We start from the raw sequence: 16,034 nt of genomic DNA on the forward strand, positions 1-16,034 counted from the left end.
GAAATACAAATTGCAGTTTGGAAAGATTGATTCCATTTATGAAGGCACAAAAAAACTGACCCTATGTGAAAAGATAATTGCCTCCTGAACCTAATAGCGAGTTAGGCCACCTTGATAACAGAAATCGAACGTTTACGATAATTGATATCAACGCTGTGGAGGAGTTTTGTCCCACTGTTCTTTGCGAAAATTGTTTCCAATCTGCCATATTGGAGGCTTTTCTAGCATAAACCGCCCTTTTAAGGTCACACCACAGCATCTCTATTGGATTAAATCTGGACTATGAGATGGACTTGCTGGTGTGTTTCGGATCATTGTTGTGCTGCAAGACCATTCAAGTATGAGGGCACAGACTGATGGCCGGACATTCTCCTTCCAGATTTTCTGGTAAACACCAGAAATCACGATTCTCTCAACCACCGTAAGTTGCCTGGTCCTGAGGCAGCAAATCAACCTCAGACCATCACACTGCCACCACTGTGCTTTGGCATCATGGTCTTTTTGTCACATGTTGTGCCATAAGTCCACATGGATGGGTCTCGAATTTTTAGTGCCCTTATAATGGAAACAAGATTTCAAAACTGCAATTTGTATTTCCTCTGTATATTCAATTTGGGTTTACGATCTGAAAACTTTATGCGTGATAAATAGGCAAAATAGACGGAATTCAGGAAGGGAGCAAATACGTTTTTACGCCACTGTGAGTGTTATATATATTACAATTATATTCACATATTTGTATTCTTTGTGTAATCCTATTTATATATTCATATTTATATAAGGATGACCATAAAAAAATTTGGGGGATGCGAAACAAAAGCCACACGAGGGATAACCACAGAAGATGTCTATTCTGAGTATCCTATTGCGTAATTATTTGCATGCATTTACATGATATGTCATACAAAAAGGGGGGCGGCTTATCTAAGGGCCATGATTCAAAGCATTTACGGAGACATCAACATCACATTGGGGAAAAAGAATGTGTACACTTCTGCAGTGATTTGTAGTCACAATTCGTCATCCTGACATCTCCACGCGACAAGGCATGCTTTAAGACTCTCCACCCCACTTGCTCTTTGTTGCCAGTGTTATGCTGATACTGTTTCTTGTAAAAAGAGACAAGATATGCTTTTTGATTTTTTTTTTCCTCAAGATAGGCTGCAACTCAAATGCGCCATGTAGCCTAAGAACCTGTAGTTCCACCATCTCATCTGTGAAAGAAAAATATGAAGAAAAGGTATGACCACGTATAATCATTTGCAGCGTGTTCTATATTTAGAGCCTGCCATCACTGTGCACTGCTTCTTACTTGAATTGATTGCTTATTTTGTGTTCCTTTGGCGGACGTTTTTGTCTTTGTGGTTGTTTGTTGAGTTGGTTTTCCTGGGAACGAAAAAAAATGTTAAAGAACACAGTAAATCTGAACCAAAAAAGCGCCGGGCTAAATTTAGTGAACTACAGAGGGGTAATCCTTCTTGTTAATTTTTTTAAATTTTTACAATGAATTTAAACAATGCTACTTACTCATTCTAATGTGCCTCAAAATGGCCTTGACAATTATAAAAAAGGCACAGAACTCAAGTTAAAATGGCAAGGAATTATGCAAGTTGGGTAGCCATGCGTTTCACAATAAGGTGCGATTTCAATTGTTATATTGTTCTGTATTTTGTTAAGGCAAACCCGTTGTTTGAGAAAAAGGTCATTTCATTTCACAGGCCACTTGTGAAAAAACATGTCTATTAACATGAAGTTTAAACAAAAAAAAACTACATAAAAAGGTTTGACTATATTGTTTGAATTAACTAATCTATTATCAGCCTCGGGCAGCACAGAGACGCAGTGGTTAGCGTGTGTGCGGCAGTTTTGAGTTTGTGGGTTCGAACCCCCTGTGTGGAGATTGCATGTTCTTCCCATGCTCGCGTGGGTTTCCTCCGGGTACTCCGGTTTCCTCCCACATTCCAAAAACATGCATGTCAGGTTGATTGGCCGGTCCAAATTGTCCCTAGGTTTGAATAAGCGAGCAAATTGACTGTCCTTGTGTGCCCTGCGAATTTGCCTAAAAACCCAATCCAAGACATACGCAAAGTAAATTGAATGCTATTGAACTGCTTTGATAATATGGACGGTTTTGGTCTCTTTTGAAAGGTAAGACTCTGAAGTTTTGTCCCAAACTGAAATGATCACTGCAAGTGCTATTAGAATTGAGTAATCTGAGTTGGAACACACAGAAATAGGTTTTTATTCTCGTCAGATTTTTTTTTTCTTTGCAATCAAATGCCTGCAGATGAGTGTAGCACAGGCATTTTATCTGGAAAACAAGTGACACCATAGCTTGAAGCCTTACCTGGTACCTGTCAAATTTGATCACAGTCCAAATAACTAAACAGTGTATTTTACACATTTTTCCAAGGGGTAGGTCTAGTCCTTTTCAAAAGTGGCCATTCGGAGATGACAGGTTTAGAGCTATAAAAAGTCTGTTACTGCATGTTTTACTTCGGCCAATTTTTTTGACAGTTTGAAAGAGTTGTAAATGTTTGACTTCTTTTTCCTAAAGTCAATCGCTGATTATGCACACCTGTGCGTAGAAATGAATCCCAGGTTGCATTTACACACGTTCATTTTCTGCTATGATTTGAATGACCGCTTGAAAAACCTGCCATTGGCCGAAAGTGGTGTCAATCAAAAGGACACAGGCTAATGGCCAAATTGGGAATCATTTTACGCATCTGTTTGTTTGTTTCGCCACATAACTTTCGTTCACAAACAGCTTACAATAAAGAACGTTACAATGCAGAAATGCTTTTTGGCCGTTTTTTTAATCTGTCTGCAATTTCATGTGTTTTGGAGTAAATATTTTACACTGTTGGATTCTCTGGACTGTCCTAAATGCAACGAAGCCATTTTCACGGACATTTAGCTGATTTGATGTCTGCCAGGGGAGATCATTGGTAGGATACGCCAGCTTCATAGTTTTCGGGTATCTTGGTTCAGACTGATGATGTTTCTGTGATTAGCACATTTTTAAATCATATCTTGAATCCCAAGGGTTTAAGTTCTTCAATGATAAGTGGCATGACGTCGTTCAGTGACTGGTGAGGTCAAACAGACTTGCAATTTGTTTATCAACAGCTCAGCTGTTAAGGTTGCTATTTTTTTTTCTCTATATGTTTTCATCATTGCAAGTCAAGTTAATGAAGAATATTTATATTTGTGTGGCCACAGAGGAATGACAGCATGTGTCTCGATCTGTTGACTTACATTGGTCCAGCTGGCTCATCATCTTTGGGGAGAGCGGGGAATGGGAAAAAAAAGAAGACATGAGATTGGCGTTAGAGAAAGGTAATACTGTAAAGTAACATCTACCAAATCTAGCCCCTCAATTTTGCACTGGTTGCTATCGCACTAAGGGTTGTAAAAGTAATAAATAAGTAAATACTCAAATGCTCCAAAGTGGCTCAATATAGGCCACTGAATCATTCAAGCGTAAACATTTGCTTAGAGAACATATTGCTTTGAATGGCGGTGTGACACAGCCGTGGACTTGCGATAAGCCCTGAAATCAATCAAACAAGTCCGAGGCGTACTAAACTGTGTCAAATTAAACGCATTTCAAAATGTGGATTCTTGGAAGGTAGTCAAGTTGCACAACTTAGTGTGGTAAAACAGCCCGCAGTGCTGAATATTTATTGGCGGGATCTGACAACACTGCAGTCTGCAAGTTCACCTTCAAAGCACTTATAATTTACATATATTGATACATGTAGGAGGCTTGAATATGGTTAATTTGAATATTGAGCCTCACACCGACACATATGAAGAAAAACAAAATGAATGTGTCCAATCAGGTTTCCACCAATCACTAAAACCAGTTCCCCATTTACAGTGGTGAACCTTAAAGACTGTCTTACCGAAACAAAAAACACAACATGAAAGCATATTAGTGTCTAAATAATTAAGCAAAGGTAACACACATACGTACGTTTAAGGAATTACTTACTCTCCTAAAGTAATGAAATCTGCTTTTTCGCTTCAAGCTGTTTCTGAGGTAAAGTTATGGAGGTACAGTAATCCCTTGCTATTTCGCGCTTCAGTTATCGCTGGTTTACTGCTTCACATATTTTGAATTGAATTGTCTTTGTTGTCTTTTAAATCAACGTACTGTACATTGTGTTCTGCGACAGACGGCAGACGGCAAACGGGGCGAGCGCACAAGTCAACGTGACCTCCAAAACAAACTGCGAAGCATTGCGACAACTAGCATTTAGCAGCTCGCTACATTTAAAAAACAAAAACAAATCATCAATTAAATCAGAGTCTGAGAAAGTCAGAAGAACACAAAGAAATGGCAATCACCAGGGGGTGCTCCGTGGATTATTATTGGATTCGGTAAGCGACTGAGGCGGCCTCAGGAGAGAAGGCAATAGCGGTGCTGTAGGTCCGGCCTACTACTACATAACAACGCTCCCAAGCTACCCCCTGCTGAGCCAGTACTACCGATAAAATGAATAACCTGGATCTGGGGTTCTTACAGATTAAGTCAAGTAAATTCAAGACTTTTAAAGAATTGTTTTCATGTCTTTTGAGATCAAATTGAAAGAAAAACCCCACAATTGAAGCGGACAAAACAAAAAAACTCATAGTTGTTGCACACAATACATCGGCTCTCGTACACATTACCTTGCTCAGCTTAGCCATGGCGAAAAACGTTCGTCGGACAGCCAATTCTCATTGATTCACACTTTCCCATGGTCCTAAATAAATTTATCTGTCTGGAGTTGCTATGTGTATTCTGGGCAGGCCTAAGACATCCGTCTGCTCTGAAAGGCCCGACTAAAACCACATTACCGTTTCGATAGTTGCGCTATTGTGGTCACGCTATGTTGCCACGAAACTACATTCGTGACAGTTGTACATCGCGGAGACCTAGCTTAATCCAAGGATATCCATTGCTAACGTGCAGCTAGCCAGCAACTCTCTAAATTGCTTTCTTGCACTTAAAGTAGATGACCTAAAATTTTCTCATATGTTTTCATTTGTAGATCAATAGTTGTTATTTTGTTATGGTGGTACAGGCTAAGTCGATAAAGACGTCTTCTCGAGGTATGAAGGGGCGTTGCTACTTTGTGGATTTTTAGGTTTTGCAAGGGGTTTGGGTCCCCATTACCCGCGGTAACAAGGGATTACTGTACATGCTTTTTGCTCTGAAACCAACACGATTTATTTCTGACTAGTTTTAGTCCGACCTTAAAACTTGGTTCAGGTATTTTGCCATACAAATGAAAAGCTGTGACTTGGTAAGTAAACAGTTACATGCAGTTATAAAGTCACGGGAGGACAGCGTTTTTGCAGCATTCCACGGCGTTATCGTGAAGCAATAGCACAAGTCACTTTGTTAGTCATCCAACATAGCGTTGCCATCAATTTCTGCGGGACGTCTTTCCGCATATGCCACCGCTTTCTCACCTCCTATGCACACGCCACGCAAGCTGTGTTTACTATACTGCCTCTGCAAGCACATGACGACACATTTTTACTGTGTGACAGTGGCAACATGATGACTTTTTTTCTTGATGATTTTCTCTCACAAATAATATTTTATTCCATTTTGCTAAACGGTCACACAGTAAAAATTCCAAGCGACTAGAAAACACAGGGTTTAAATGCAAGCCTCTGCCTCAGAGCCTTTAACTGTGAGCATAAGCGGAGTTCAAATACAGGAAGTCATAATGCATACAGACGGTGCGCCGAAACCGGCGGGAATCTGGGATGCTAAAAGGAGATTTTAGAGAGGCCGTGCCTCGTGAGTTGAGAGCCCTCGTTGCTGATTTGAATGGCATAAACATAGCAAATATAATCCACCTTAATCGCTTCATTTTTTTCCAGGGGATGAAACCAACTGGAGGCCATGCACACACTTTACTTGAGCTGTGTATGCTTTGATGTGCACATTTCTTTATTTTGCTGAGGTGTATTTTCGTTTGTCCTAAAACACGGCAGATAGTTGTTGACAGCAACTTTATCGGGTTATTTTCAAAGATGAAACTATTTCTTAAAATACATCATAAAAGAATAACATTTTAGGACATATTTACTGGCTTTTATTATCTGTTATTGTGCTCATGGAAGAACATTAACTTTCCCTTAAAGATTTGTAAATATATTTACATTTATAGTGAATTTAAAGAATTTTTTATTCAAAATCTTGATGCAATATTCCCCGAATTACAACCTGTTTTTCTCTCGACCACGTCTGTTTTCCTGTCCCGAATAACTATCCGTTTTTGATCATACACACGTCTACTCTCCCGACCACGTTTTTGCTCTTCTATCCCGGCTACTGACCGTTTCTTTTCCGTTCCTGACACCGCCATCGCTCGCCACTTCCGCGTTCAGAGCGACTTGCTTCCCACGTCCAGCAATCCCCGGATCGTGGGCGCACCCCTTTCCCTTTCTTCAAATAATAAAACTTGTGAGAAACGTTACGCGATTGGGTCCTGTTTCCGTTCTGGTCCTGACATTTTGTATCCTTTTAAAACACATATTTTCATGGGCAATAGAAATGGATCCCCATTATGTTGCCAAGGCTGTCCCCAGTTTTTAACATTATTAAGTTAACTATGGTAAATATTTAAAAAATAACACAGTAAATCCTTGTAAAATCGTTTCGAATACTCTCTTAGATACAACAGAAATGTCTTTTCTTCCTCGATTTGCATAGCATCTACAAAAACTACTTTAGATTTGTCAAGTACTGTATTTGTAAAATAACACCATTTCTATATTCACCATATTTTTAATACATAAAACTGAAATTACTATCGAGTTTTGTCCCAATATATACTTCAGATGTTGTCTCAGTAGCCTAGATGGTAAGGCGCCCGCTTTGAGACTGGGAGGTCGGTGGTTCGCGCCCCGGCCGAGTCATTCCTAAGACTTAAAAAGTGGTCGGCGGCGCCCTCTGTTGGCTGCGGCTGCATCGGCTCGCTACAACGGGTCAGGTGCAATCGACATTTCGTTCTGTGTACATTGTTACACAGAATGACAATACAAGGAAATTATTATTATTATTATTATTATTAAAGCCTGAACTTTGATCACCTAAAAGCGTATTTATAGCCTTGAAACAAAAAGCAAGCTACGCCCAGTAAATTGTTGAATCCATGCTCAAATTATTCCCTCTAATAATTCAGTAACTTAATTCCATACTTCTTAACAAAAGGGCCTTCTAACTAATTTTCTTTTGAAGTGATCTAAGTCCCAATTGAGAGATATTAGAACCAACCGTGGTTACTTTAAAGCTAAATAATAGGAGGATCACACCAAGTCTGGCCCAAAATATAGCTATTTGGCATTCCTTCCACACTTGCCTGAGTCAATGTATTCTGTTTGCTTTAAAACAACAAAAGCAAGATGTACCCCGCAGCTTTGTTTGGGCTGGATTCGAGTATTTGGGCTTGACTTCTGTCAAAGTTATGAGTGTGTATGTGTTTACGTTTTTTTTTGTTTTTGTATTTTTTTCTCCCCATGGTCTTATGTTGAATTTTGAAAGATTATAAAGTCCCTTTAGTGAAGGCTGGTTAGAACCTGAGTTGACTCGGTTGTGCCTTTGTGGCTTTAAGGCATTTTTAAGCAGCCGTGTACTCTTTAGAATTTGGGCCACCAAAGCATAGGGTAGTCTTTAAAATACACATTATAGTTTAAAATATTTGGAAAAGATATTTAAATTTTAAATCAGTTGTGTATTTTTTTGCCATCGGGTTCTCTTTTGAGTGTCTGTGTGTTTGAATCTGAGTCTGATGAAAAAGACATACTATTCAATGTCAGCCTGTTTCCTGAAGCTTTTTGCTGCAGGGATGAGCAATTTAATACAAAGTTGTGTCCGCGGGCGTTGTTTACCTGCCTGTTAACAGTTTTCCGCCCACACTTGTACCCAGCTCGTTCAATGCGGCAGCACGGAAGGCATCAAAAAATATTGCAAGGGGAGGCATGCGAAATGTTTTTTTTTGTGTGTGTTGTGTACTTGGCAAAGCCCTCGCATAACCTTATATTACAGCGTTGAAGGGCTATTGAATATCTGGTGGTAGATCAAACAATGAAGAAATACAGAGACAGCGCCAAATTCAGACTTGAGTTTTTGGGGCAATGGACAAGGAGGCTTTTTGGAAACAACTGAGAAAAAACATGTCTAGGACCATGCAGAATTTCTCACTTACCACCCATTTAGATTATGGTGCCATTTCGAGAGAAGGGAAAAATAGTAACCAATTGTTACACACGAGTTGAGGGGAACATTACATGATCAGCGCCATTGTTAGCATTCCTGTCACTCAAAGGAATAAATCCTCTGCAAAAGGGTAGCTCTTATTTAGCTAATGCGATTTGATAAAGGTCATATTTGCATGCATCTAGCATGAGGGCCATTTAAGACAATGCTCTTCCTTTTTGACACATTTCATTAACATGCTACAATAGATTCTAAAGAGGGTGCATACCTCGAGCAGTAAACATTTCTCCTTTAAAAGCTCTTTCAGAAAAGGCCCAATTTTAGAGTAATTTTTCTTCATTCAACCAATCAGTATGCAATTTAGGCCACCAACTATGAAAATTCTAACATTTAAAAATGATTACGTGTATTCAACATGAATATATCACTGACTAAAAAGTTGAACCTTAATCAGTATGTTTATTTCCCTTGCTTTGCTTTTGTTTATCTAACAAGTTAAATGTGCTTATGACAATATTATGCACTGTTGTCTTGCAAGGTACAACATTTTAAAACAGAATCACCATACTATTTCAGTGCCTTATTTGAAATTGCACCCATGCAAAATAATACTTTTAAAGCCTTGTTAACATATTAGGATTATTTAGACAATATCTGAAAAAGGTTTGTATAAAAAACATGAATTAGTACTTAAAATTACTAAGACTGAAAGAAGTATTAAAAACGGAAACGGAAAAAAGGTGAAAATGTACTCCAAAATTATGTAAAATAAGTTGAATGTATTAAAAGTATGAAAAAGTACTAAAACAGAAATGTCTTAAAGTGAAAAGTCTACTAAATTACATTATGATGTATTAAAAGTACTGAAGAGTCTCAAAAGGTGATAAAAATGAAAAAGTACTGAAAAGAAGTATTTAAGACCGAAATGTGAAAATTACTAAAAAATATGCAAAAGTAGTAGAATGTGTTAAAAGTATGAAAAGGTACATTTTAAAACTTACACTAATGACAGAAATCATTTTTACTAACAGTTATCAGAAAAAGTCTGATTGCTAATCAAACAACAGTCCCTTTTTTTCTTTATCTTATTCAGCCTCTATCATTTCAAACAAAATGAAACAATTCCAATGAGGAACATGATTTATCATCTTTCCAAAACAAAATCTATCTGTGATGTATTATACTGCGAAAAATCTGAATTTAAATCATAAAAGCAATGCTTTGGCGCAGAACAAGTTCATTGAAATGTATTAACATTGCACGATTCATCATTATTAAATTTGGATGTTATCTCTATTTTAAACAAAGCCTTTTCGTCATATCATATATCATAAAGCATCGCTTACTACATAATCACTAGTTTAATGTTATTATATCAGATCGAGTATGAGTATTACATTAAGTCGTTCCATGATTATTCAGCCTATTTTCATTGTAAACACAAAATTATACCGTAAACAAATCAATGTTCTAGTTAGAAATGGTGTATCTTACCCTCAATGATATCATCCGGCCGTTTGCGTTTCTCATAGACAACGATGATGACGACCAGGATGATAATTTCGGCGAGCACGCCCAAGAAGGGCCAAAGCGGTGCGAGGTGGCTTCGCACTCGTAGGATGGTGATTTCAACGGTTGTCCCTATGGCATTGGATGCATTGCACTCATACTTTCCAGGATCTGTGTTAATATCAAGGTTGATGACGTTCAGCTCGGTGTAGTTGTCTCGACTTGTGATGAAGAAGCGTCCGGTCGAGTTGTCGATGTCCTAAAAGGGATAAAATTCTTCGTTGTGGTCAAGAGGAAATTCGATATACATTAATTTGGCATCGTTTTACCGTAGAAGAGGTCCCTTCGAGTTTACGCCACGTCCAGGTGGGATGCGGGTAACCAACAGATTTGCAATAAAGCATCGCGTTTTCCCCCTCGTTTTTGTTTTCACTTCGTTTGTGGCCGGTGATAACGGGTTTTGCTGTGACGAAAGATAAAAATATGACCTTACGTCTTCCAAAGAATTACACATGCAACTGAAGTGTAAGTGCACAAAACTTGACAGTGTCCTACATGTCAAGTCAAGTCATGTTTATTCGTATAGCCCTTAATCACAAAGAGTCTCAAAGGGCTGCACAGACCACAGATTATTGCAAGCCACAAACTATTATTGCACCATCCCCTGATCTAAAACCTACATGAAACCTCAACATGAGGAAAATGAAGAAACCTTGAGAAATATATAGATAACATCACATTTTAAATTTCAAACTTCAAAATCATGTAATGCATAGTCAACTCACATTTACGTTTCAACCAATTTTTCAGAGGAAAAAAAATGGCAGAAGAGTTTATTCAACGTGTCTAAGAAATGCACCAAAGGAGCTTAACAGAGGTTGCAATGGTGACTTAAGTCAGAAAATGGCATTAGAGTAGAAAAGTGCCAAACTGCCGACAGCACCTTCAAGGGGACAGTGTGTAATATTTAGTGCCTCCTAGGGGTATAGAAAAAAACTTTCATCCGGTTAAATAAAATACATTGATTTGAAAAGTTGGTAAATATACATGAACTGTCATCTATCAATCTATCTACCTTGGTCATATCCCTCAAGAGGGGTGACCGACAGCAAGAAAAAAGTAACGGGACCCAGGTGGATGGGCTAGCTCCAGCTTGTGTTACACATTTGTTTTATATATTTTTGTTTTTTTGGTTGTTGTTTTACCTCATCTGCAAAATGGATGATAAATGTCAGTCTCACACGACAACATTTAATTGTTGACATTAAGGATCATTTACTGAGCAAGTCTCACTAAATCACGTGAGGTCCCTTTAAAATTTGAATACAAAATAAGATTGCCATCAATTGGTACTTTTCAAGAATCAATTAACGAATCACCATAACTATGAAATATAGAAATTAGCATCACCGTACACTCTTAAGCCAGTCCAGCATAACATAGCATACGTCACCCGAGGCCCCATTTGTTGCTTATGCTAATTTATGACTCACTCTTACTATTTCACTTTTTTATAAACTTTACAGACATCACAAACCTTTACACACAATAAAAAAGAAGAAAAAAAACGGGAAAAAATAGCAAAAAAACAGAGACATTTTTTTGAACCATGGCCAACCCAAATGTCCAAACACCCAAACAAGTTAGGCACCAAAGTTGGTCATTTTTTCGTCCCTCCAGATGAAACCGGACACAGCAAAGCAGCCATGTCACTCGGGTCAGGGTGGCACAACACACTATTTGGTTCAACAGTAGGGCCCGACAGCTTTCACTGGTTTACCCCTGCCGCATCATACTGGTGCCCTGCCCATCACTTAGAATGCGTCCAAACATCCCACTATCCTTTCACAACATCTCTCCACTCATTCCTATCACCAACAAGCGCTCTAGCTTCCGCTACATTTAGACCTCTTTCCTGCTGTGCACTCGTAACACCATCCATCCACGTACATCGCGGCCTTCCTCTTGGTCTCCTTCCATTTACTTCTGCTCTGTAGATCCTCTTCAACATTCGCTCCCCATCCATCCTATATGTGACCAAACCAACCAAGTACTCTTATTCACACCCTTGCTCAGTTCCACTACTACTTCAGTTCTGTCTCTCACAATTTCAGTTTTCAATTTATCCAATCTTGTCACTCCTAACATACTCCTCAAACACGTCATCTCAAAAACATTTAATTTCCTTGAACTATCATACCATTGTTAATTTTTATCAAAGAAAAAAAAAATCATTCGTCAAGAAATTTGTATTTCTCTTGCACCGTGGAATGCCCACCTAGATCGGTGCCATGTTTGTACGGCATCTTGCCACCACACTGGCCCTCCCTCGTACTAGACAATACAGTGCCATCTAGTGGTCAAATATTATTATGAGGCTTTAAAATTTGCATTTTTTTTTTTATCATTATAATTTTTAAAGCAGTTTAGGCTGGTCTTCACTTTACACCAATGACAGAATATCTCCAAAGAGTAAGATAACACTGTAATATATGGAAACACTCCATGATGAATCATATTGAGGTCATGAAGGGGAGGGAATGGTGAGGTATTAAAATGTCCAGATGTTCCAATTCAAATATTCCCAAATGTATTCAACAAAAGTGATGCAATGCAGACAAAATAAATGGGTACTGATGAACACCAGGCTAATTTCTCTTCAAGGCTGGATTGAAAAACTCATAGAAACCATTTGCCAAGTATAAACAATCCGCCAATAGAACAGGTGAGACTCTTCATTTGACTCTTTGTGCGGTGAGAGGATAGCCACTCTGCCACTAATCCTCCAAAATTACAATAATTCCTTCCATGCAATTAAGCAGGATAAGACCTCGAGTTATCCCTTTTTTCAGCTGGACACAGAGAATGGAGCAAAAAGGCGGGTGGGGGGGGGTCTTAGCTCTTTAGTGACATCACCCCCATTCTAATTATGGATCACACGTGCTGCCCTAAGCGGAGGAGTGGCCAAGCTTATTTGCGCTTTATCCCCTGCCTTGCATTATGTCCTCGAGTGAAGGCATGGAGACAACTGTCCAACGTGTCATCAACTCAGCAGAGACCTCAATTTCACACTTGCTAGATTTATTAAACCGTTTTGTGCAAGGCGGAGATAACGTGCGTGGACTTTTGAAGAGGAGCGAGGTCATAGCTATCAGAGAGGAGGATATGCATTAGGGTGTCATCGGATGACCGGGAGACGGTTAAATTAAATCCTCGATTGGCAGCTTTCAATTTGATCTGCTTATGATGATACACAGAACTGTCCAGAGGTTTCAAGCCACTGTCAGTCTAGTTAAGAAAGCCTTGCTTACAGCAACAATGAGAGAAACCTTGCATGAAACATATTTGCGATTTCTGCAAAGGTGTTACAACATGAATGCATTTCTTTAGAGTTCCAAATCATAACTCCTGGCTTTCCAAGGTAGACAACAATGGAAAAATAAACAAAAGCAGATATTTGGTTAGGTTTTAGGACACCAAATACTAGAACATGTGAAGTGTAACATTATTGGTAGACATTAAGTCAATTCATGTTTATTTGTACAGCCCTTAATCACAAAGAGTCTCAAAGGGCTGCACAGACCAGATATTATTGCAAACCATAGACTTTTATGACAACATCACCTGATCTAAAACCTACATGAGGGCAAATGATACACAGATATGGTCAACATAAAAATATAGGTTATTCATATGCTATAGAATAGAAGTGTGTTTTAAGCTTAGATTTAAATATTTCCACTGAGGTTGCAGATCGAATTCAGGGGGAAGAGCATTCCACAGCACCGGGGCCGGAATGGAGAACGCTCTCGAACCTGCGGATCTCTTCTTGGCTCTTTGGATCACTTGACATCATTGAGATCTTGGGATCATTAGCACCTCTTCACTGAGGCACACCATGTCCCTGATTGACGATATTGTTTTTTCCCTTTTGTATTTTTCCATGAAACAGGACTTTACCCAAAAATGAACCTGAAGTAGGAGAAAAAAAGCTTAGCTTCAGGAATCCGACCTGAATGGAATATGCAAAGGTGGCGTTCTGTATCAACCTATTTTTGCAGTGGGGCTAGGTTTTTCCAGAGAAAATATCCATGCATATGGTGACAGAATAGTGTTAAATTTTATAATTTGTCAAGAGGGGAGAGACATATTAGATCAGAAGCTAATAAAACATTTGACCCCTGTTTCATTAAATAAAATCACACCGTGCACAAACCATTAAGGCAGTCTTAAATGATTTGATTAAATTCTTAATCTAATTGAACAATTGAATTTTGTCATGATTGCAATGGGGCTCAATTGACCCCGCCCCTGTGGCGCCAGCTTCTGTCACGGTTGCTATGGTGCCCAATTGGCCCTGCCCGTGTGGCACCAGCTGCAGCTGGTTGACAGATTGGCTGCCTGTCAGTTTTTAAACTCTGTCCTGTCAATCCCCTTTTGTCGGTCCGTCTGCGAATCACTGTTTTTACACGGCAAGTCCTTTTTTCGACTGTCTTTTGCTCCTGCTTGCCTCCCGTTACGATCCGTTTTGATCTCTACCACGTATGCTCTCCCGTCCCGAATTATGACCTGTTTTGATCTCGACCACGTCTGTTCTCCCATCCCGAATAACAATACGTTTTTGTTCACGTCCACTCTCCTCTCCTAGCTTTTGACTAGTTTCTGATCCTTATCACGTTTTTGCTCTTCTATCCCGGCTACTGACCCGTTTTTTCCGTTCCCGACACCGCCATCGCTCGCCACGGAAGTCCCGCTTCCGCGTCTGAGCTACCTCCTCCCCACGACCAGCGATCTCCGGATCGGGTGTGCACTCCGTTCGCTTCCTCCCAATAAAACTGTGAGAAACGTTACGCGAGTGGGTCCTGTCTCCGTTCTGGTCCTGACAGAATTTGGCAGTGGTCTGTGATTGAATAACAGACCTGTATTTTCTCAGTCGAGCACTGTTAACACTAAACTACGACGTACTATTTTCATTAAGAGTTAAAACCTGGTGTATTCAGTGAGTAAATGGCATTCTTTTTCAGAAATTTAGACCTTTTTGAAATACAGAATGTGAAGCAGCAGCGCGCTTACTATCGCAGACAATAAACTCCCGTGCTGCAAGAGCGATGGCTGGGGCAGGATTCACAAGCTTAATCCTACAACATCACAGAAGCGCCCATCTGTTGCCTCTAGAGCTGAGTCCTGCCAAGGACACTGTAGGCGAGTGATCTCAGCAATCGGTTGCCAAGAAGCACTGTGCAAATCTAGCTAGCATATCAGCAGGCTCACTACCTAGGTCACAAATGATTGCAAACACTTTAAGAAAATTGGAAAAAAATATATGAGAAGATTGATGGAAATGTGATCAATCTGGCTCATTTTGACATTGGAGATAAAAGGACAAGCCATTCTGAGCCTGAGACAAGTCAAAGACTGATATTCTCTCTGGGGACACACATAAAAAGCCTCAACAGCCACAGAAGCCCAAGCGATGGCCAGCACACTTCACTTCGGACACTTGACTTCGAACAGACACGAGTCCCGTCAGCTCTTGAGCCAGTAAAAAAACAGCACACACATACTCATCACTCGCGTTACGCAATCAGGCAACGCTCTAAGACAACCACAGAATAAGAGGAAGGGCATGCTCAGTATGCAGCCTAGCCATGCCACAGCAAATTGGCTTATGTACAGCATGCAGGCGAGCTTCTCTTCAACAGGGTCTTCACTTGCCCTTTCTCAGAGCAGATTGCTTATTTGAGGCGACGCATTGGCTGTCAGCTTGAGCTGTACAGCATCTGAATTATCTCGGTCGGTCGGCTTTTTTTTGTTTGCATAACCTTATAATAAAACTTTATATTATCGTTAACAATCACTTCGGTAACGCTAGCGCTAACGACCAGTAGAATTCTGTGTTTGCATGCCCGAACATTTGCGGTCGCCTGTCCATTTTGTTAGGACTGTCATTTGAGCGAAAGCCAAAAGTGACAACGGCCTCAGGAGAGCTTCCTGTCATAACCATTGCACAAGATGAGTTCCAACATCTTTGTCAACAAGGAGTCACTTCACACAGCCTCGGGTTGTTAACTTTTCTAGGACATCTTCATCTCTGAGGCTCTGTGGAGAAACGGCAATCGCCTGTGCCATTCATCCTTTTCCGATATTGATTATCCTGTCTCGTTTTATCCTTTGGTTGGCTGTTGAATATAGGTTATTGGCTGGGTATACTCAAGACTAGTGACCAGTCAAACACCGGTCAGATCTATGGAAATCTCCCTTAAACGTTTATGCTTCGTTGGATGTTGCTTCTTATAAT

At 39.7% G+C, this 16,034-nt stretch overlaps 1 protein-coding gene and 1 pseudogene across 2 annotated transcripts in view; both read right to left on the reverse strand.

The window, feature by feature from the left end:
* LOC148366673 (UDP-glucuronosyltransferase 2C1 pseudogene) overlaps positions 1-16,034 on the reverse strand; it is a 457,271-nt pseudogene that overhangs the window by 363,650 nt on the left and 77,587 nt on the right. The gene's annotated exons all lie outside the window — the stretch shown is intronic.
* The window catches only part of nptnb (neuroplastin b), a 67,573-nt gene continuing 52,371 nt past the window's right edge, over positions 833-16,034 (reverse strand). The window contains exons 5-9 of the mRNA XM_088333477.1: positions 10,066-10,199; positions 9,722-9,995; positions 3,262-3,283; positions 1,313-1,386; positions 833-1,214 (exon numbers count right to left, since the gene is read on the reverse strand). Of these exons, the coding sequence (XP_088189603.1) occupies positions 1,326-1,386; positions 3,262-3,283; positions 9,722-9,995; positions 10,066-10,199 (491 nt within the window). The 3' untranslated portion in view covers positions 833-1,214; positions 1,313-1,325. The remainder of the gene's footprint in view (positions 1,215-1,312; positions 1,387-3,261; positions 3,284-9,721; positions 9,996-10,065; positions 10,200-16,034) is intronic.

This window comes from Urocampus carinirostris, chromosome 4 (genome assembly GCF_059441175.1).
Source record: "Urocampus carinirostris isolate Australia breed hairy pipefish chromosome 4, RoL_Ucar_1.0, whole genome shotgun sequence".
Classification (NCBI taxonomy): Eukaryota; Metazoa; Chordata; class Actinopteri; order Syngnathiformes; family Syngnathidae; genus Urocampus; species Urocampus carinirostris.